The sequence below is a fragment of the Triturus cristatus genome, chromosome 8 (genome assembly GCF_964204655.1).
Source record: "Triturus cristatus chromosome 8, aTriCri1.1, whole genome shotgun sequence".
In the NCBI taxonomy this organism is placed as follows: Eukaryota; Metazoa; Chordata; class Amphibia; order Caudata; family Salamandridae; genus Triturus; species Triturus cristatus.
In genome coordinates this window covers 1,430,032,583-1,430,055,545 of record NC_140591.1, presented here as the reverse complement: position 1 = coordinate 1,430,055,545, position 22,963 = coordinate 1,430,032,583, and the positions used below count along the sequence as shown (strand labels likewise).

Genomic DNA, 22,963 nt, shown 5'->3' with positions numbered 1-22,963 from the left:
AGAGGGCCTTTGCATTTCAAAGGTGACCTCTTGAACTGATTGCATCTTCAAAGGCCATCGTAGGTATAACTACTCAGGCCCTGACCACAGCAGCCAGAGACACTTTTGGATTTGAAACCATACTGTGCTGGTTCAATGCTGGGACATCGACACTAGAAATAATTAGGGCAGGAGGGACTGCAAGTGGACTATCTACAGACTTGTGGTGGCCTGATATTGTAGTGCATCAGGAAGGGGACTATCACTTGGTGGATTTTGCCTTCACGTTGCTGGCCTAAAGCTAAGTGCCAACTGTCGTCTCCCGGGTTCCCGAAGTACTCTCCGAGGGCCACTTAGCTGGCCTCCTGTCCACGAGATCCCAGGGACACAACGGACCTCACAGTTTCCACAATAACGTAAGGACCGCACTGGGTGCAGCAGAAATCGATGGAAGTAATCATTGATTGGGACAAGGACCGTCCCGACATACACCATAATCATGCTTTGCCGAGGAGTGTGTTCATAAACATCAGTAGCCACATGAGATGCCGAGACATGAGGATTTTCAGGAGTGTGGGGAAGCTTGCAGAGTCCGAAGGACCCATGCTTGCAATCAAGGGGACCTGCGCTAACTTGTGCTCCAGAGAATGTGGTGTCCAAGGGGTGTTGCGAGAACCTGAGCCAGGAGCTGAGACTATCTTCGACCTCCAGATTAGGAGGACGACAGTGCCTGATATCACGGCCTGTGTCCGAGTTTGTTGGCTCCCTCTCCCTGGACCCATGCAACAAGGTACTTTGTTGTGGAGAAAATTGTGATGAAGCCTGAGGGGTTTCACGTGCCTTGTGGGCACCTGCAGCTGACTGTCAGGGATACGGCAGTTCCTACCTACACCTGAGGGGGAACATTTCTCCAGACTTGGAGGCACGCCAGCTTCCTGGCTCACAACCTTTTGCCTACGGGGGATCATGAGCCCGCGCTTGTGCAGGTGCCGTCGGGGGCCTAGAGGTCTAATCCAAATGGAAGAAACAAAGTAACTGTTTCTTTCTGTGTTAGGTGGTTCTGACTGTCTAGTCAGCGGGGCACCAGCAGAGGTAACGTGTATCATTGGCTGGTGTCGTTGAAGGGAAACATCCATTACAACGCAGTCATTACATCGCACTGCTTTTACAACGCAGCTGTTACAGCGCAACTGCCTTTACATCGCATGCCATTACAACGCGTGCCATTACAATGCATGTCACTACAAAGCATGCCATTACAACGCATATCAGTACAACACATGCCATTATAATGCATTATAAGGTAAGTAATAGAGATTTTTTTGTTTTAGAGTGGGTATGGGTTTTGGGGTAAATGGGAATTGTAACTTTTACACCTACACTATCCAACACTTTTCCTACTGTTGCATTCACTGGAGTGGGAATAGTAATTTTTACCCCTATACTATCCAACACTTATCCTACTGTTGCACTCACTGGAGTGGGAATAGTAATTTTTACCCCTATACTATCCAACACTTATCCTACTGTTGCACTCACTGGAGTGGGAATAGTAATTTTTACCTCTACACTATCCAACACTTATCCTACTGTTACGCTCACTGGAGTGTGAATAGTAATTTTTACCCCCACACTATCCAAAACGTACCCTACTGTTGCCCTAAAAGTATTATGCGTTGTAATGGCATGCATTATAAAATTATGCAATGTAATGGTAGTTGCGATGTAAAAATTGCATTGTAAAAGCATGCGTTGTAATTGTTTGCGTTGCAACATCATATATTCATCGTAGAATGACTGAGGGGCTGGGGCATGCGGCGTAGTTAAAGACCCTTGACTGTTTGACCTTTCTGAGAATGGGAAAGTTCGACAATTGCATAAAACTGTAAAGTGTATGTACATTATGTATCTTGTTTTGATTATAATGGAGAACTTTTACAATTGCATAGAACTCTAAAGTGTATACACAATGTGTATCTCATTTTGATTTAAGTGGGTGTCCAATACAAAGTAAAGTGTTTTATACATAAGGTGTGAACTCTTTTTTATTGTATACACAGTGTGCTGCGAGGGTGGCGCTGTGCCAACACTTTACACTTGGGCGCTGAGGATAAGCCTGACTGCTCGGTGCCATGCTACCTAAAGGTGAGCACAGGTTATCGGACATGTGTATAGTACTCACCCTATCTAGAATGGTGGATTCTTACTCGCTTCAAATGCATCCTTGCCAGCCAGAAACTGCTGGGTCTAACAGAAAGAATAAAAATTATATATTTCCTAATTCTAAATGGCTTTTGGAACCTTTTGGTGGAGCTAGATCTCCCTTAGTCTGAATGGCTGGCCAGAAGTACACTCTGAACATGACATGTGCCGTATTTTTAGAATTCGTGGCCCAAAATATTGTACAAGTTTCCCTCATGCATAAACATATCACTGCTTAGACTTGATCCCCAACTTTGTTCTCCTGTGGACTCTTCAGAGCATGAGGGTACCAGACAAGTAGCAGCTTTCTATGGGTTCAGGGTCCCCATAGGCAATAAACAGGGTGCAGAGCATTTTTGTGGTTTAAGGTACCTTTTCCTTGCTCACAGACTGGGCTGCATGGAAATTTACCATATCCCTATACTCTTAACATATAAACATTCTAAGATTTCTATCGCTGAGAACCAGATCTCTCTCACCCTGATTGCCTAGCCACAAGATCACACTGAACATAATGTTTGACACATTTTTAGTATTTGTTTCCCAAAACTTGGTGATTTCCTCAAGTCTCCCTCATGCAGAGATGTAACCCTGCTTCATCATGACCCCTATCTTTGTTCCTTTGGGAGCCCAGAGTATGTGGGTACCAGAGAAGTATGCTTTTTAAAAAATGAATTCTGGAACCCAGAAGCTATACCTATATGCAGGTCGCAGGTATCATCTTTGCACTTGTAGCAACATGCTGCAACAATATATTTTTAATATCTATGCTTCATAAGGTTTCCTTTGCTGGGTGCCAACTTCCCTTGCCCTAATAGGCTTGCCTGGACAACATACTGAATAAGACATTTGTCAGAGTTTCAACATTTTACCATAAACATGGTAGCTTTCTTCAGACTTCTCCACACTTGAAGATAGCCCTACCAAGGTTTGACTCTAATTTGTGTTCTCCTAGGTCTTCTGAGTGTAGGACTGCTACTCCTACCTCTCTCTGTTCTTCCAACATAAAAAAATGTCTTGAGCTAGTCGTCATTGATAGGGAGGAACTGAGAGCCGTGATAGTTGCCTTTAACCCCTCCCATAGCCCTGCCCACCAGCTCCTTGAAGGGGCTAGACAGACCTTCACATTCCCATCGATTATATCCTTCACTAGTGATATCACATGCATATAAATGAGCCGGCCCAGAAGAGAGCACTGGGCTGCCTTATTAAGGAGTTTTCCTGTGCCCAGTAGGGATTAGGTACCCACAAACTCTTTCTCCCAACCCCAAGGACATATAATATTTTTCTCCCCATGAGGGAAGCAAATTTAAAAATAAATGGGCTGTGCTAAGGGGGTAGCATTGTAAACAGTGACATACATATAGGTCATAAGTGTGTCCAGTGACTCCCTTTATGAAGTGTACATATATTATATTGGGGCAGTGAAGGGTTTAAGATGACTATTGTGTGTAAATGTCGTGCATATTTGTTAAACAGCACCAACGTTGTTAAGAAGTGAGTAGTGTTGTAACCCCCTTTTAACTTCGGATCCCTTGTCCGATCTGTATGAAACTTGGGGTGCAAGTACTGGGATTAACATGGTAACTGTTTTCAAAAAAAGATGCAGATTTGTTTATGTGCAGCCAATGTTATTAGCAAATTAACAATATGTTGATCTCCCCATTCCTCTTAAAGTGTTTACCGTGAAGGATAGGCTCAAAACTTCTGATGTCAGCACTTAGAAGCGAAGGAATACTTTTTTGTCCTCCTCCCCTATTAACTTTGCTCCCTCTCTTCAGATTATGCAAACCATGATATACACTGAAATTCCAAGAGTAACAAAAACATGCAAAGTATCTTACAAAGTCTTTGCAGACTTGTCAAATGGTTCAACATTAAAATGCCTTTTTGAACTGTCCATAATTAACCCTTCAAGTCTGCTGGTAACTTTTGTAACAGAAATGTCTCAACAACAAATGAACGGATTAAAGCAGATCACCTATTTTTATTAGTGTACACGTTTTCTGTCAAACTCAGCAGGTTTTGATGCAGCCGACAGAAAATATTCCTTAACACATCTAACTTGGAAAGCACCTATTTTTTTATCCCATGTAACTTTTCACCCCCAAAAACCTAGAAACAATATTTCAAGGCGATTTGTAAACAATATGAAAGCTATTAAGTAATGTGAAAATCGTTTTCAATGGAAAATTTAATTTAACATAAATGAGGAGTCATTATTGCGGACTATAAAATATGTAAATATAATAATTCTATTCAATTGTTTGAATAGCAAACAATTGTAAGTTTCTCTTTGTGAATCAGGCCATTAGTGTGGAAAGCAATCCGCGCCACCGATGTCACTTTAGATCTCCACTACTCTTCACCACCCCCTCTTCACTACCTCTACTGCAGCGGCGGCCAGCACAGGTAAGTGCGCTGGGGCGTGGCATGGCGCGGCGGGGGGAAGTCGACAGAAGATGGAATAGGTATTATTTATTTAAATATATCTATTCCGTCGTCTGTCGACTTACCCTCCTCCCACTCTGCCCCGCCCCACCGTGTTTACCTATGCTGTCCGCCGCTGCCCCACTGTCCTTTTCCACCACTTGCCATCATTCCCACTCACTGCTATGAACTCCTGGTGAGTGGCGTGGTGCAGAGTGGCTTGCTGGAAGCTGCTCTCCTTTAATTGTCCTCCGTGCTGAATACGCTCAAAACTTCAGATATCAGCACTTGGAAGCGAAGGAATACTTTTTTGGCCTCCTCCACTGCTGACATCTGCATTTTTGAGCTCGTCCATCATGGTGGGCAGTTAAAAGGGGCACACTTTCCAGCAAGCTACTCTGCATCACACCATTCATCAGGACCGCCACTCTCCTCCACCCCTGTTCTCCTCCTCCTCCACTCTTCACCCTTAACACTTTCTGTGATAAGTGAGGGGCTGCTTTGGGCTCCTTGTTGCAGTCTCAACTCGGATTCCCACCACCAGTCTAGGTTACTTACCAGCAATCCACATTACTCCGGCTCCCGGTGATAAAAGGGTTGTGACAAGTGACACAAAGACTGTGAAGAGGAAAAAGGATGTGGTGATTATGCTAAGTGATGCCAGCCTATCCACCCCCCACCTACAGCTGTCAGAGTTTAATAATATTGATATATTTTGTATAGGACTTTATATCAGAATTCTGTTGTATTTAAGTGATTTATATAATTGGTGTTACAGTTATCTGATTGAATATAAATATTATTCATACATATTTTATAGCCAGCAATAATTACTCCTTATGTATATTTAAATAATATTTTCCATTGAAAATTAACAAAGCCAATGCCAATTTCTGTACTTTGTCAGTGCTTGTTTTCACTGGCGCTTACATCTTTCTAGCATGCCAAGACTCATAGATGCACTTGCATCGTGTCACAATTGTGAGAAGCATCATGCCGCATATGCAAGTATGTGTTTGCACGGTGGCTGTATTGTGGCCATCTCCTACACCATTCCATGATGACAGCCATGTGCAGACACCAACAGCAACAGCTGGTGGCCATTTTTAGGTCGAACATTCGAGACCTCTTGTATATACTTTAGTATATACTTATACTTATATGTGTATGTACTTTGTGGGCTCTGGAGATCAGGCCTAGGACTTGTCTGCTTCCGCTTAGGGACTTTTTTGTTGTTCAACTGCCTCTATTTAACTGTCTTGATAGAAAACGACCAGCAGAGGTCAGTAAAATAACAGACCAGGGGGTTCTAACTCGCATTCCTACCTGGCTCTTTGTTCCTCGCTCCTTCCCGGTGGTGCAGTCCTTTGGATTTCGTCGCCCGCTCCTGCTGCCCTGCTGATTGAAGTAGTCCCGGTCTCCCGCCGCCGCATTTACATCCAGCGCGGCCGCAGTGGGGAGTCGGGACTACACGCCCCAGCAGCCCTAGCGCTTCAAACCAGCTGACCGATAGTTGCGCGCCAGGAGGCGCTTAAAGCATCGACGCTGCTTCGGCAGAGCGGGGTTCTAACTCGCATTCCTACCTGGCTCTTTGTTCCTCGCTCCTTCCCGGTGGTGCAGTCCTTTGGATTTCGTCGCCCGCTCCTGCTGCCCTGCTGATTGAAGTAGTCCCGGTCTCCCGCCGCCGCATTTACATCCAGCGCGGCCGCAGTGGGGAGTCGGGACTACACGCCCCAGCAGCCCTAGCGCTTCAAACCAGCTGACCGATAGTTGCGCGCCAGGAGGCGCTTAAAGCATCGACGCTGCTTCGGCAGAGCGGGGTTCTAACTCGCATTCCTACCTGGCTCTTTGTTCCTCGCTCCTTCCCGGTGGTGCAGTCCTTTGGATTTCGTCGCCCGCTCCTGCTGCCCTGCTGATTGAAGTAGTCCCGGTCTCCCGCCGCCGCATTTACATCCAGCGCGGCCGCAGTGGGGAGTCGGGACTACACGCCCCAGCAGCCCTAGCGCTTCAAACCAGCTGACCGATAGTTGCGCGCCAGGAGGCGCTTAAAGCATCGACGCTGCTTCGGCAGAGCGGGGTTCTAACTCGCATTCCTACCTGGCTCTTTGTTCCTCGCTCCTTCCCGGTGGTGCAGTCCTTTGGATTTCGTCGCCCGCTCCTGCTGCCCTGCTGATTTAAGTAGTCCCGGCCTCCCGCCGCCGCATTTACATCCAGCGCGGCCGCAGTGGGGAGTCGGGACTACACGCCCCAGCAGCCCTAGCGCTTCAAACCAGCTGACCGATAGTTGCGCGCCAGGAGGCGCTTAAAGCATCGACGCTGCTCCCGCGTCGCGGGACCGCGCGCGGGAGAAGCCCGGGACAAGGGCGGGACCGTCTGTGGCCGTCCAGGGTCGCTGGAGGTCGGGCCGGGCAACCCCCCTTGGCTTATTTAAAGTTGGGGCTCAGTCGTAAGAGATCGTCAAGTGTGTGAGTATAGTACATATTGTGACCGGGAATCAATTAATTATTACTGTTGCGTAGTATACTCAAACACATATTGAAAAATGGGGAAAAAAGTTCCACCTGTGCTTAAATCTACTCGTAAGCAGCCAACATCTTCCTCAACTGCCACCGCCCCCACCCCATTGCCCAGTTTGACTGCTATCGATAAAATGCTCCAGAGGACAATCGGCGTTGTGGCTTCTGCTATCCAAAACACAGAAAGGCGCCTCTCGCTCCCATTAAGCTCGCAACCACCTCTGCTGCAGGACAATACACTGGATTCCCTGGTTGCCACATCGGATATAACATCTTACGCGGGGCTACCAGGCACTGACTTTAATGTGAATTGCATAATCCTGGACAGCGTATCCCCTAATCATCGTACAATGGATAATAGACTATCACTAACCCCGTCTATGCTACGATCAAGTGCTAATAAGAGCACTGACACTATCCCATCCTCAGTTAATGAGCAGGCTCACTTGGAAGGGATAGAATTATGCTCAGATACGGATGTATCGATTATAGATAGGGAAAAAAGTGATAGTACACCAGCACGAACAAGGGGACAGAAAGCAAGAAAACAAAAAGCAAAGCGAAAAGGGAAACAAACAGAGCCACCAGTAGACAAACGTAGAGAGAATGGTGGGCGCCCTCAACTGAGGAGGCCTCTCACTCCCGTAGAACAAAACAATGGTCATAGTGAAGTGTATTTTAGTAAAAAGGATGAACAAACTTCATTAACTAATGCACTGATGGGAAATGAAGGATTTTGGGGGAGAATGGAGACCTTATTAACCACCCTCTTAGGACCTATTAATCAACAAGTCCTTAATATCGATAAGAGGTTGAGGGCATTAGATGATCATGTGTTAAAATCAGGTACAGGGTGTAATCCCATAACTATATCACACCCTGGTACAACTAACATTAACACACATAAACCACAACACACTATGGCCAACAAGAAAAGTATAATGGAGACCAATGCCTCTCCCTCCACATCTAAACCGAGTAGAAGTAAAGATCAACCAAACTCAGAACTCTTATCCAGACAGGTATTTGACACTAAAACCACTAAGACAGTTAGTTCTGGAGGAAGGGAGAAATCTACTGACATAAGCAATAGGCCACCAACGACACAAGTGTATGATGTTGACCAACACCACTTAACAGATAAGCCCGACACAATTGAAGTGACTAATGCGAGACAGATTCCGGCCCGCATCAGTTTACCCCCAGACTGCGGACCGTATGTCTTGGTTTTAGCCAACGTCCCAAAACTGAGGGAAACCCAAGAGGAAAATCATACAAGTTTAAGAAATAGAACTCTACATTGGCTTTCTGTAAATTGCAATTTCCCAATGGAAGGAGCAGGGGAAATCATTCATACCCAGAGAGTAGGGTGGGTGGGCCCACTGAGAAAAAAGTTTGAAGGAGATTGCATTATTATAAACTTTAGATCCCCACAATGGGTGCAATCTACACTCTCAAAAGCCCCATTGCCCTCACCTTGGGAATTTAATACTACTCTGCTTCCTCTTGGGTATTTTTATAGACATTTAATTGATTTTTATTCTAACCCTGGGATTAATTTTTTAGCAGATCAACCAGGTATGAACCACAATATTATTAACGGCTATGAATATCCTCATCAAGATCTCAACACTAATTTTAGGAATGGTCGTCTATTAGGCCAATGGATTATACCCCCACTACATCAAATACCATATCTACCTCTCCCCACTCCCTCTTATTTCAACCCAAGGGAGAGACCTTACGCAAGGCCCAAACAAAACTTTAACATGCCCCAGAACGAGCCAAGGTATATATATAACATACCAACGCATAATCGTTTTGAACATGCTCTCTCCAACTTGGAATGTCAGGATTGACTGGGGAAAACAAATAGAGGGAGTGAGGCTGTACCTATTACCACCAGGGAAAACCCTCATTATGTACAATGTAATGAAATTGAGATAATGGCACCATACGCTGTTCCGGCTATGTCCCTAGTTACACATGAGAACACAATTACCCTATCAATTCAACCTAAGCAGCCTAGTGGCCATAATGCCTCTTGTGTCCCAAAACGTTCCAAATTGTCCATCCTTAGTTGGAACGTTGCTGGGTTGGAACCAAGATTGCTTGACCCTCAATGGATCAAGCTACTGGACAACAAAGATATTGTTATGTTCCAGGAGACATGGGCTGTTAGCAATTTATTTATTGAGGGTTACCATTGCTTTAGTGTAACTTCAAGCAAGCCTATTTTTGGCCGTGCAGTGGGAGGATTATTTATAGGTGTCAGCACATTGGTGGGAGGTACTATCAAAGATCTATCAGAAGGAAACCCGAATATTCAGGTTCTCGAGTTGAAATTAAAACCCAGGATCTATATAATTAATTTTTATAATAATGATTTTTATTCCACACCCAATACAAACTATATAGCCCTCTCTAAGACTCTAAGGAAATTGGAAACAAACTTGGAATCAGATGAGGGGACAGGGATTCTAATCGGCGGAGATTTTAATGCCAAATTAATAAAGAAGTATTGGACCAAGGACACTAACAACATTACAGACCAAGCTGAAAAAAGGGGGTTTGAATTAGCAAAGATACTGAGCGAACACACCCTTAGCAATGCCATGGAAGCGTCTCAAACACCTGACATGGACTATGTCCCTATGTTCAGGGGGCGCGATTGTTGTTCAACCATTGACTTTATTTTTATGTCCTCTGATTTATTGGACCGTGTGTTGGAATCCAAGGTGATAAAGACATCATTTGGCGATCATAACCCCCTCACAGTTACTTTGCATTTAGGCTCTCGCCCTGTATACGCGAAATTTAATGGCGCAAGAGACATTACACCATCAGGTGATGGCCTGCGGCTAAAATGGAGGGGGATTGATAGCGGAGCTATTTTAGAAAATGTGCAGAATGACCATTCTGATTTAATTAACTCTTGTTTACTTCTAAATGGAAATAATAATAGAATAATCACTGACTTTGGCAAACTGTGTTTAGTAATCAAAAAATTGTTGTCAGTCCCACTGCCAAAGATAGCGAAAGAACCAAGATGGTTTGATTCAACTTGTTCTATGGCAAATAGGGAACTACGCGAAGCATTGTCCTCTAAACCAATGTGTACACTAGAGGTACAGCTGGCCAGGAAAAACTATAAGTTAAAAACAACTGAAAGGAAGGCTGCCCTGCTGACAGAACAGTGGGAAACACTGGTTGTGAGCGCAAATTTGAAGAATAGCGGCTCCTTCTGGTCAGCTGTCAGGAAGACGCGAGATATGGGGAAACATTTATCCCCAATTAGCTGTAACATTACTAGTAGTAGTTGGGAGGCCCATTTTGCTAAAATATATGCTACCCCTTCTAAGGAAGTAACCATTCCTTCTTTGAAGGTGTCATGCAATCTCAAGATCGACCTCTCTGAGATAGTCACAGCCATCAAAGAGAGCCTTGGTAACAAGGCCCCTGGTCCCGATGGGCTTCCTATAGATATTATTAAGCATAATACGGATTTATGGGCACCAATTCTCTTTAATGTTTTTAATAGTTTACCCATGGTGCCTATGCCTGACACCTGGGCGACTAGTACTATAGTTCCCATTTTTAAGAAGGGCGATAGGTCAGACCCAGCCAACTACCGTCCAATCTCGCTCTTGGACAATACTTTAAAAATCCTTGGACGAGTTATTTATAATAGGATGATAGAGTGGACTGAAGATACAGATTTATTGGATCCGTGCCAGATGGGATTCAGGAGCGGTGTGGGCACGGTGGAGCAATGTTTAAACTTGAAATTGATTGTCGATAAGTATAACGTTGCTCGATCCAGCCCAATCTATCTCGCATTTATGGATCTTTCGTCTGCATTTGACCTAGTTAATAGATCCAAATTATGGCTTATGCTTTCTAACTATGGTCTGGATGCAACTCTTGTAAACTTTCTGGCCTATCTCCACACTGACCTTAAAGCGCAAGTTAGGATCGGGTCTGGTGGTGATGTGTCTGGACCCATAAAAATAGGTAGGGGGGTGAGGCAGTAGTGCGTTTTAGCACCTCTGCTATTTATTATTTATATTAACGGTCTTGCCAAAGCCTTGAAACAAGTGACGAGAGACGTTCCAATCATCCAGGGGAATCCACTACCAGTTTTATTATATGCAGATGATGCGGTCATTATGGGCCGCACTCCTAATGCTCTTCGTTTGCTCGTTAGTGCATTCGTCCAGCATATGGAGGCACTAGATCTGCGCGTAAATTAAAAAAAATCTTTTATCATGTCTTGTGGACCCGGGAAAAGGAAGCTCAATACTATAAATGTAGGTTCGGATAAACTAGAATCCGTAACCTCTTTCCCGTACTTAGGGTTGGTTTTCGCTGCGAACGGCTCATGGAGTGGGCATTCTGCCCACGCCATGGGCAAGTTCTCGAAAGCCACCAATTCTATATTGAGCCTCCCACGCCCGAAGAAAATAGGTGCCACTAGGGCCATTTTAAAAATCTTCAAACTACAGTGCATTCCTGTGGCTACGTATGGGGCTGAGGTCTGGGGCTCAGGGAGAAACTCAGGGATTCAGCGTGAGGAAAACCGTTTTTGCAGGAAAATATTGGGTGCTCCTTTCTCCGCTTCTGAATTCATCTGTCATAAAGAACTAAATCTCCCCTACGTTTGTGATTTTATTAGAGCCAGACCAGCCCTATTTTGGATTAGGATTTGGACAAATAACTCAGCGTTTCTAACAAAAAACATTATAATGGATTGCCTAAAATGTGATCACTATATGTCAATACCTTGGTTAGCCGAGGTTTCCAAAACATTATGTGCCGTGGATAAAGGCGATCTTTTCTCAGAACCCACTGGAATTGAGAATAACGATAAGGCCGTAGTCAAACAAGCACTTTATGCACTTTTCAATTCAGAAAGAATGGGGAGGGAGTCACTTAAATCTTCTGTTGCCACATATATGGGGTATGATTTGTGTAGGTATCCACTACCATCCTATCTAACTCTCCCCATGTCTAATTGGGAACGATCGTTGCTTTTTCGTTTAAGGGCAGGATCTGTAAAATTCCTGTTGGCTTTCCCTTTGGGGTATCATCATACAATAGAATACAATCCCTGCCCATGTGATGGCACTAGTAAACAGAATGATATTCACTTCCTATTCTTCTGTAAATTTTACTTAAAATATATTAATTGGTTTTTAACTCCCTATTTTAGAAAATGAAGACCCCTTTCTTTGGGGGAATCCTGTTCATTATTATTTTCCCTGGATACAGATGAACTAATCTTCCGCATCAGCACTTTTCTGAGATTAATAGTACACGCACGCACAACGATGAAAAATCCCTGAAAATTATTTATGACAGCTGTATATTTGAAAATGAATTGTTGTGATTGTGGTGTTTTCTTATGGATTGTATTATTGTGCAAATGTGTTGTTTTTTGTTGTACTTTTATGGATTTTATGAAATCCGAATAAAGGTCTTTTGAATTGAATTGAATTTGAACAGAACTGTTTTTTTGCTGAGCAACTTTCTTTTTTTATTTATCAGGCAACTGCCTCTATTTAACTTTCTTGATAGAAAACGACCAGCAGAGGTCTGTAAAATACCAGAATCACTTTAGCATTCTCTAGATTCCAGTCAATAGAAATTGTCATCCACGAGCACCATTAGACAATAATATTTTTTTCAAATCTATTATTTTAAGCGATATGACCACCGAAGGCCCTGATTTTATATTAAAAACAGAGCTTTGGACTATACCATTTCCCGCTGAAAGTCAATATTTCTCGCCATGCGTTCCCATACCTGGTGTGTCACGCAGTTTGGTGCTTGATTTCTCTCCATGTTAAAGAACAGTAGATGTTTCAGCACCTAGGCTAATGTGCTGCACAGCTAAATACATATAAGACGAGACCGATTGCATTGAAAATGCTTGTTTACTTTAGTGTTTCCACATGGCCAACAATCATGCCACAGTGGTAAAGTAAAAATAAAAAAAGAACATAGGAGCGGTTATTAGGAAAGTCAGCGGCATGGTACAACTTTGCAGCTGCAAGGCACTTGAAGAAAAAAGTATTTAAAAAAGTAAAGCGAGATGGTTGGGTGGGGCACTGGAGCGGATAGCCATGGGTGGCTAGGGGTGGTTAGCACCACGAGAGAACAAAACAAGTGGTCCACTTATATAAAAATAGTAATAAAAGTTTAAGCATATTAGTGTGTGAATTACTTTTCAAAAGTGTTCATATCTATGAAATCTCACGGGCTGTGATAGGCAGCCTTATTAGTCAATACAAAACACCAGCTGAACGACAATAGCCACTGGCTGAAGGGGGCTGCATTTCTGTATGTCTGTTTTATGTCGTGCGGGTGTGTAGTGAGATGACATCTCAACAGACACCTAAACCTGTCTGTAGATTAAATCCAAGACTGACCTACACAAAGCCAAGATCTACTTTCATGCAAAGGTTGATGAAATTTCTAAGTAAACTATTGCAGAAGAGCAGAAATTCTTCTGAAACTAAAAATGGGAAATATTGCTTTTGTTTTACCCCAAATTATTTTGATCACACCCATGACTGATGTAAATGAGATCTGAGATTAAGAACCTGAGATGTAGAGCTCAAGCACTTGTTCAATTTCATATAGATTTAATAAACGGTGCTATACTTTATAGTAAATGAAGAAGTCAATATAATCAAAAGTTATAAGAGGGGGTTTCACCTGGGAATGCAATTAATAGACGCTTGACACAAAAAATGGGTTGAATAAAAGTATAGAGATCTTAGTATGACCAAAGTGAATGGATCATTGTGGAGGGTTTCATTAGTTCAGTGTATATTTCTTAAGCCGTTTTGCAGTTATAAAGAAAAAAATCACATAACCAGTTGGGAATGCAAACGTTACACCTTTTTTCATTATTATTCACAAACATTGCCCCTTCCTATTTTAAACTGAGCATCTTTCATGCCCCTTTGGTCAAAATGAATCCGCCGGAAGGAGTTTAAACACTTGCATTGTGGGATTTGTCGTAATAGAGCATATGGAGATCCAGGGATGCCCTATGCATTAGCTGGGAGGGTTAAAACTATACCCACTTGCGGCAGTTCTCACCCCGGCTTGTATAACAATACATCCTGGTTTGGCCAGAGGGCCGCAGTATGAAAACTAACTTTTCTTGGCCTTGGCAAGATGCTTGGATCTATCCTCATGAATCCCCCTGTAAATCATGGGTGGTGGATTTATGATTCCATCACCCTCAATCTTGCCAAAGAGTGGGCGGAGATTAATAAGCCCCTCGCCTTGCCTATGGGTTAGGAAAATTTGATTTTCACCATAGCCCCGGGGTTTACCACACACTCGGCCTTGCCCAAGGACCTAGGGATTGCTATAACGCCCAAAGCCTCCACACCGTGCCCAAAGGTGGGTGTTGCCCAAGTAAGAGTATTTTCAGGAGCCAGCCCTGTCCAAGTGTGTGGAGATAGCCATCATATAACCCTAGTGACCAAGGGCATGAGCAATTTCATTGCCACAACTCCACCACACCCTCATCAAGGACATGGGAGTGTGATTGTGGGAGTAGATTTATTGCCACCTTCTCCTTCTCCTTCCTTGTGCAAGTGTAGGGGATTTGCCCCCTCCTAAGGGCGAGTGTCAAACTATGCAGCTCAACCTCTCTCTCGAGTGATAGTAATGTGAGGGAGGTTTTGTTATGGCCTTGCTCCTGCTTTGCCCAGGGTGGGAAACATAAAGACCAGTGCAGCTAAGAGATGTCCCCGCGTCTTGGTTGCAGTTGCCAACAGGGTGCTTGGGAAGTGCAGTTTGGCCCATATTGTTTGGGATTCTAAGAAGATTGTTAGCGCCCTGCTGCTAAACTCTTCAATTGATAATATGGCAGCCGGCCTATTTTGTTTTAGATTGTTTAGCATTAAGGCACAAATACTACCTGCTCTTAGGCAGTACATGAATGCATTACAAAACCTCCTCCCAAGCCAGGGGGCTAATAAACCTTGCTGCCCTTGGGCAAGATGTTTTGGTGGAGAGCATTAAATCTGCCATCCTTGAATGGGCAGTTGAAATGTCCCTCCCTTCCTTGGGCTAAAGTAGCAAGGGTGGAGCAAAATAAATCCCCCACTCTTCAGTAAGGCAGTAGCGAAAAATATGCACCCTTCTGCATGAGTGGTGCCTACAGCGGGGTAATAATACCCACCTGTGGCAAACCGGGGGGGGAGGGATACTTAATACCCCTACTCTCCTTATTGCCCTAGTGCTAAGACTGCATTTTCTTTTAGTATCTACCATTGTTCACAAACACAAGAAAACAAATTTTCAAATACATATAATTTCTGAATACAATGTGGACGTGTCTCATTCTGTGATGTCATGAGAAAAAAACAATGTAGGCAGGAATGTTTATCTAATTTATTTTAAAGCATTTTCCACAGAATCTGATGCTTGCACACTGTTGTATCATTTACAGACCAATAGCCAGGTGGAGCACCATTCATACATGCACAGCTCACACTATCTGACTCAGTTAATCACACCCCTGACCTTCACAGCCAATTCAAAAAGCAAGTCACCATATCACAAGGTAAAGAGTAGAGAGCATATGGGTAAGAATGGTGCCCACGTGCACCTTCCCATATTGGAATAAACAAGAGAGACAGTCACAATATGACTGCTGAGCATGACTGGACAGACAGGTTGGGAATAAACCACAGATCTGACCTCCAATGTCCATGCCATCATTTAGCTTATCCTATGCAGCCTTGTGAACAATGGTATCAAAAAAGTAGACCAATAGGACCATATAGCAAGAGTTATTCAACAGTTACCTGGAGTATATTGCCACCACAATGCAGAATCGGTGCTGTAACTTGGTCACAGAAGCCTTATTAGAGATTTCTAGGAGGTTGTTGCCATTAGTAAACTATTTCAGTTCAGTAGCCACACAGCGCTCTATGACCTTTGCCAGGTAGAGAGGACCCAGCATAGGGAGAAGGTTGGTGAAATTTTCCAGATAGCAAAAGACACACAAATGATGGACGGAATGTGGAACAAATCAAACATTCACACCCATTCAAGAGATCTAGTTTAAATCAATTGTTCTTTTGCTTACCATGCTACCCCAGATTAGACCAAGCCATACGCAAATCAGTCTTGACCCTGCTCTTCATGGGAACAGTCCAGCCCAAACTGCCAAGCCAGGTCCTCCCTGGACCAGAAGCAAGCATCCTGGGACTGGTTTTGGGGTATCATTCCTCATCAGCCAGGCTAGCTTGGATCTAGTATAAACAATACTTGGTCCTGACATATTTTTTGTTTGGCCCACCTTAAGTGTGTGGGACTAGAAAAATTGATTTCAAATCACAGAGAGAAAGGAACAAATGACAATAACGTTTTTTAGAAAAAATCTTTCTTCATATTATTTCTTTGAGAAAACAATCTTCATTTGATCATTAAGACAATAAGCGGTTGTCAGAAAAAGGGGGAGGGAAGTGCTCATGTGTAATGTGAACGTGAAAACGTAAAGGAAAATCAGAGAGGATAAAGAAACAACAGTATACTAATTAGGTAGGTACGTATTTGGCCGAACCAATGTTAGGCCTGTATACATTATCACTCCACTATCTTATTCCTTAGATGGCCTCTGAGCATTAAGCACAGGTCAAGAGATAGTATTCCAGGACAAAGGGGGAAATTGTCGACGTTTCGACCCGTCTTCCGCAATAAGGGTAATTTCTACCTCCGCATATGGGTCTTCATCAGGACATGTGGACAACCGTGTAGTTAACCTGGGCATTTCATTGTGTGTATATTGCCCAAGATGGATATTAAAATAATGGGATCAATATCCTAACCCCCAGTCACAGATCTGGGTTGAATCCATCATCGTTCTATAGCTCACTTCGCCTCCCCAGTTCAGACACAACTATTTGCTATGTCTGAACTGGGTTCAAGCTAGCTAACTGGGCTGTTCCCATGAGGCACATTTTGCATTTAGCTGTGTCTGAACTAGGGTGGTGAAGTGAGCTAAAGAACGATGATGGATTCAACCCAGATCTGTGGCTGGGGGTGAGTGTCTGAAAAGTTTAGGCGCTCCATCCATCATCTCCTTGTGTTTGCTGCATTGTCTGGGAGAACCCCATTAGTATTTAATGGTAGCTTGAATCTAGTGGCACAGTGAGCCCAGGACCTTCATCTGGGCATACCTGGCGCACTTAGAACAAGAAAGCAAAACACACATAAATGACGGAGGGAATGTGGAACAAACCATACATTCACACCCAGTCAAGAGCTCTGGGTTAAATCCATTGTTCTATTGCTCACCATGCCACCCCAGTTTAGACCCAGCCATATGCAAATAAGTCTTGCCCCTGCTCCTCATAGATACAGTCCAGCCCGAACTGCCAGCCTGAAGACTGATTTGCATATGGCTGGGTCCAAACTGGGGTGGGTAGTGAGCAAAAGAACGATGGATTTAACCCAGATCTCTTGACTGTGGGTGAATGTTTGATTGCTTCAGCATTCAGTCTATCATTTGCTGCCACAGAAATTAAAGGGGGGATTAATTTGGCTAGTCTTGTAGCAACCTGGGACATAGCCCTAGGCTAGCAAACGTTGAAGTAATTTGTTTAATAGGAAGAGAAGTGATGTTTCTTTATTTCTTGAGCAATATCGGGTTTTGGTTTGTGGAGTAATTGGAAGGTTGAAGACAGAAAAAACCTCTTGAAATCCAAGGCCATGTATGACGATTTGCTGCTTAATAAAGCTGAGGTATGTAATGCATACACTTTCTCTGGAGCTGCTGTGTGGTCAAATACAATTAGGCAGAAAAATTTACTTTGTGAACAGCACCCTGAGGCACGAATTGACGTAGAGGAAATTAGGATAATACACGAATGCTCTGATGAAGATGCAGGGAATGGAAAGCAGGCACTTAATTGTTTGTAATCCAAAATGCAACATAATCTCCATTGAGATAAAGCGAGCAAGTGAAAATTGACTGATTTAAGTACTAACAGTATTTGCGCAATGCTCAGCATGGTAAGTCATATCATTTTTAACATTTCTAGCATGGGTATGCCCAACCCACCCCTTGAATATCGTATCAATATTACTGAAGGTACGCAATATCGAAGACAGAATATCGAGGTACAAAATATTGACAGGTAAGCAAGTCTAGATTTGCTATACCTATCCACACATATGTATCTTTGTGGTACATATATCTTAAAGGTATGTACATGAGGAGTTAGGGATAGTAAATCTATACATTCCTATGTGCACATACCTTTCAAAATTTTGTCTCTCGATATTCTGTCCTTGATAATAGTATGCCTCAATTTTTTGGGTGTCAACATTCTGAAGTACAAATCCAGCATGTCACACAATATTGTCCTGAGCCTGCCGCTCTGCTGGCTGGAATTAATATATCATGGTCTCGAGTCTAAGTCTGCTTTGTCTTCTTTAAAAGATGTGATTCAGCAGAGTCAGATACACCACTCTACTCATTCCATGAAGAGAACCGATGTGTGATGGTGTCGGAGTACTTAAAGCACATCTGTCAATATATATGTAGCCAAGGTTAATGCACTCACACAACACATGTCAAGTGAGGCACAGTGGAGTAGCTAGACCTTTTGCCGCCTGTGGCGGTCCCTGCACTTGCTGCCCCATGACAGCCGCAGGTAAGAGCAGGGGGTAACTGGGGTAGGGGCGGGTTGGCAATTCCTGCATTTGCTGCCTCGCTATGGCCGCAGGTAAGAGCGGGGGCAGCCCCCCCTTGCTTTTCCACCGGTGAGGCAAGCCACCCATGGGGGATTGCCTCTTTTGGGAACTCTTTTGGCGAGACCTCTGGCCAACTCACTACACATTGTATCCAGTGGGTGGATCTATTAACAACTAAAACACACCTATAGTAAACAACAACAGAAGAACAAATTTACCACTGAGATTACAGTGAATAAACCAGTCTAAGTCGAATTCCTAGAAATCAAGGCAAAAAGACACTAGACCTCAATGACGATAGACATAGGATGCATGCTATAGTACAGCGTATAACAAAACAAAACTTTCAAAAACATTTGCCTTTTCCAGGGCTCGTCTTTTAAATAACATGCCTTGCAGTTAATATTGTAATACAAAGTACAAGTAGTTAATATTATCCTTTCACTTTGTGACCACGATCACAAGTAAAACCTTCCATTTACAATGGCAGAAAAGTAACTTCACTATAGTTTTTGTTTTTTTCTAATATACATCTGTGTATTTGATAGTATCAACATGCACAGACCTCGGAATATTAACTTAAACAATTTATATTATATGCTGATTAAAACTACAATCAATTCATTTTTCACAATGCCAAAGAAGAATATGTCAAATACACAAGAAGATAGCAAATGGAAATGTGTCACCATTTTCCATGGCAGCAAGTATGGCAACTTTTAGGAACACATTTAAATACACTCATAGGTAACTAGATCTTGGAATAAATGTAAAAACAACTAACTATAAACACACATATAGATATAAGGAGTTAAGGAACACACAAAGTATACATTTTCCAATCTTTTGGCAAACATAATATCTTTATCGAAAATAATGCACCTAAAATTCATTTGATTCTGTAATCCTTGCATAAATACTTGTTTCTAATTTTTTTATATAATGAGTGACTAGAGGGTCACCCAGTCAATTATGGAGAAAATACGTTGGAATTCAACTATTATAAGCTATTACTGTCAAGTTCTGAGGTCCCAATGCCTGCCGTCAGAGCCAGCAGCCAAGGTGAAAGGAGGGTCAGGTACAGAGTATAATTGAAGAATGATGCTTTCCTTTCTTCTTTATTTTAATAGCTTACAATGGCAAGCAGAGAGAATATGTTTATTTTTTGAACTTCTTAGAGGAATGATAGAATCAATCTGCATATTTCTATGCATTCCGAGCTACTGCATCTTTTTTTTTAACTGACTTGTATTGATCTATTTCTAATATATGTTTGCTGCAAATATCCAACAGGTATTGATGTGTTTAATTTTGCATTAGAGGTTTTATTTTAATTTTTCATGTTGCAAACATGCTTGCTATTAATCATTGTTTTAAGTAGTTTGTGGGAAAGGTGATGTGTGGACAATTCATTATATGGGATAAAGTACCTCCTGGTGTATACGATAAGGATATTGAAGTCACCTCGGAGTTCCATAACCTTATAAAGGAAATTTGGCAATGGAACTCCTCAGTGACTTGCAATATTCTTATAATGTACAGCAGGGCGGGTACTTTATCCTCTATATGTTAATCTAAGGCCACCTGGATATCATAGATTTGGTGTCAGGATATAACAAAATATAAAATCTAACTTCTTAAGAAATGATGGTTCCCATTTAATGAAAACTAATCACGAAAAATGATCACTCTGCCTAGACTTGACGTAATAACTGTGAACTAACAACAACTAGATCTAAAACAAAAAGGATGCTCAGAAGTGATGCAAAATGCTCCTTTGCCTAAGCAGCAAGGTTGATGTAGGTGTTTAACTCTGGAACATTGCAACACTTTATTCAGCTCACAAAGCACGCAGTATTCCATGATGTACATATTAGATTAAAAATATATTTGCTGATTTTTAACACACTCAACAACGTTTCAAAGTGGAACCAAACACATTAAATCATAATATGAGACAAAGAAAAATAAGTTCTGTTTTGAAGAATGGTGCCTTAACGCTCTGATTTTCTCCACTTTTACACGACCTTCAAATAGATATCGACCTTCAGACTTATGATCTGCTGTGCTGTGAAATATGAATTTGCTGTTAACAGGCACCGATTTACATGAACACTAACTGCTTGAGGGAAAGAGGGTTCTAGATTCAAGCACTTTCACATCCCTTCTAAGTGACTGAGCAATGCAACTTTTTTTTATTTTTGTTAAAATCTACTTTTTATACCATTTAATCGAGTGTATTATTTTAGCATATTTTAAGGAAAGGTGTGTATTTTTACGTAAGGAAAAGTATTACAATTTCTAGAGACACAATTACGGAATAGAATGACAAAGGAGAGATATTCATTTTCACTAGGGAGCTGGCTAGTGACTGACATATGTAGGCAATCATTCCTCGATAAAAAGTTGAGGGGTTCACCTGCCTGCTGGAGTTATATTTGCCCAATCTGCAAGCCATGCATTTGAATAGTTGTGGTTTTGTTCAAAATGTGGTATTTACAGTGGTAAACCTAAGCTACATAAACAGTAAACACTGAATGAAAATACAAGTTCAGAGAAAAAGAAAATGCTGTGCTTCTTTAACAACCTCACATGACCCTAAACACTATAGGGTTACCTTATTCAGAACCTAAATTTGAAATGCAGAGAATGCAATGCTTCATTTTTACAAAAGTCAATTTCTTCTTGTTGCATTACACTGTAATATTAATGAAGCATAAAAAATAAATACTCCAGTTTTCATAAATCATGCAAACCTTCATAGTTAAAGTTTGTTAGGACCCTCCAAAAATGCATTTACCGTATGTCTCACCTGTAGTGTGCCGTACCAGCCATGGGGGCAGTTGCACTCTGACCACCACTCCGCTGTGACCCTATTGTTCTTCATTGTGGTTTTGCTGGGGCTCCTCCTCACACCGTCCCACAAAGCGATAAACTTAGCCTTACTATGAGCTGGTCCCATAGTCCCGGAAGAAGGCAGGGTCTGAGTATTATAGTAGGTGCCTTGGGGGCTCTGGTGCCAGCCGCAGGCGCAGTGTGCATCCCGCGTCAGCGTGGACACGGTCCGGCCACCGTCCATCCCCTGTGCAGCCCGGCAGCAGCTTGGCTGCTTAGTCAGATACGCATTCATGGCACAGTCGCTGCCTCTGTATTTCCTTGATCAAAGCTCTCTCCTCTTCCCAGCAGATGTGAAGTCCCTTCCCGTGGACCCGCTAGCAGCTCCGACAGCTGTTACACACAGTGCACTGTGGGAGCTGGCAGAGCTCTGCTGCTCAGCATTATCTTCTGGCTGGTAGCTCTTCGTCAATAGATGACTCAACTCGCAGAGCAACTTGACAGCATCCTTGCTCCAGGCAGAAGCAATCAATGCCATGCACATCTGGGCCACCAGGCTGGGCAATGATGCAAACCCTCTTCTGTAACCGTAACATTACAGAGTAGTTATTGTTGTTGTAGGTAATTTGTAACACACTCATGCCGCAGCAAGTTGGCTTCACAGTTTGGAAAGTCCTACAGTTATCCCTTAATGTAGCACAACCGGCTATAGCAGAGATAAACTGCAGAGCATATGTGTGCTATAGGCGAGACAGGATTGCACCTTTCCCTACAAACCTAAATACACTATATTTAATTGTGACACTTAAAAAACATGCGATTCTATCATTCTCCAGTGCATACAAAATAGGCGAGACCTCGGTACAACACATGGAGGCAGCTGTTATAACTATTTACAAACAATTATCACTACATTTCTAGAGCACATGTGATCTTAATCAGTGGTACTTAGTAAGGTAATAGGGTGAGTGCAACCTCTGAATTAAAATCTATGTTCTTCAAGTCACACAAAGATCCCAGCAGTGTGCATTAGTCTGCGGGACACATTCTTCTTTTTAAATGTTAAACACTGCATATGCAAATAAACATGAATTTTAAAAAATCAGTAGGAATTTGCACAGACAGACCAGCGCCCTCTGGAGGAGAGGCAATGCCTGTCTGTCTGTTTGCCGCAATCAGTATGGTTAGAAATATAACCCCATTCTCTAGTCCAATGTACAATATTTGTGAGGCTGTGCACGCATTTCTCAGATGCACGCTACGTCATAAAT

At 42.7% G+C, this 22,963-nt stretch overlaps 1 protein-coding gene across 4 annotated transcripts in view; it reads right to left on the bottom strand.

Annotated features, from left to right (window-relative positions):
- DLG2 (discs large MAGUK scaffold protein 2) overlaps positions 1-22,963 on the bottom strand; it is a 4,361,751-nt gene that overhangs the window by 1,975,774 nt on the left and 2,363,014 nt on the right. Inside the window, exon 1 of one of the 4 annotated variants that reach the window (XM_085623222.1) lies at positions 21,670-22,027. The exons of the other annotated variants lie outside the window; for them this stretch is intronic. Coding sequence (XP_085479348.1) covers positions 21,670-21,987 — 318 coding nt within the window. The 5' untranslated portion in view covers positions 21,988-22,027. Of the gene's footprint in view, positions 1-21,669; positions 22,028-22,963 lie in introns of those variants that run through there. 4 annotated transcript variants of the gene reach the window in all.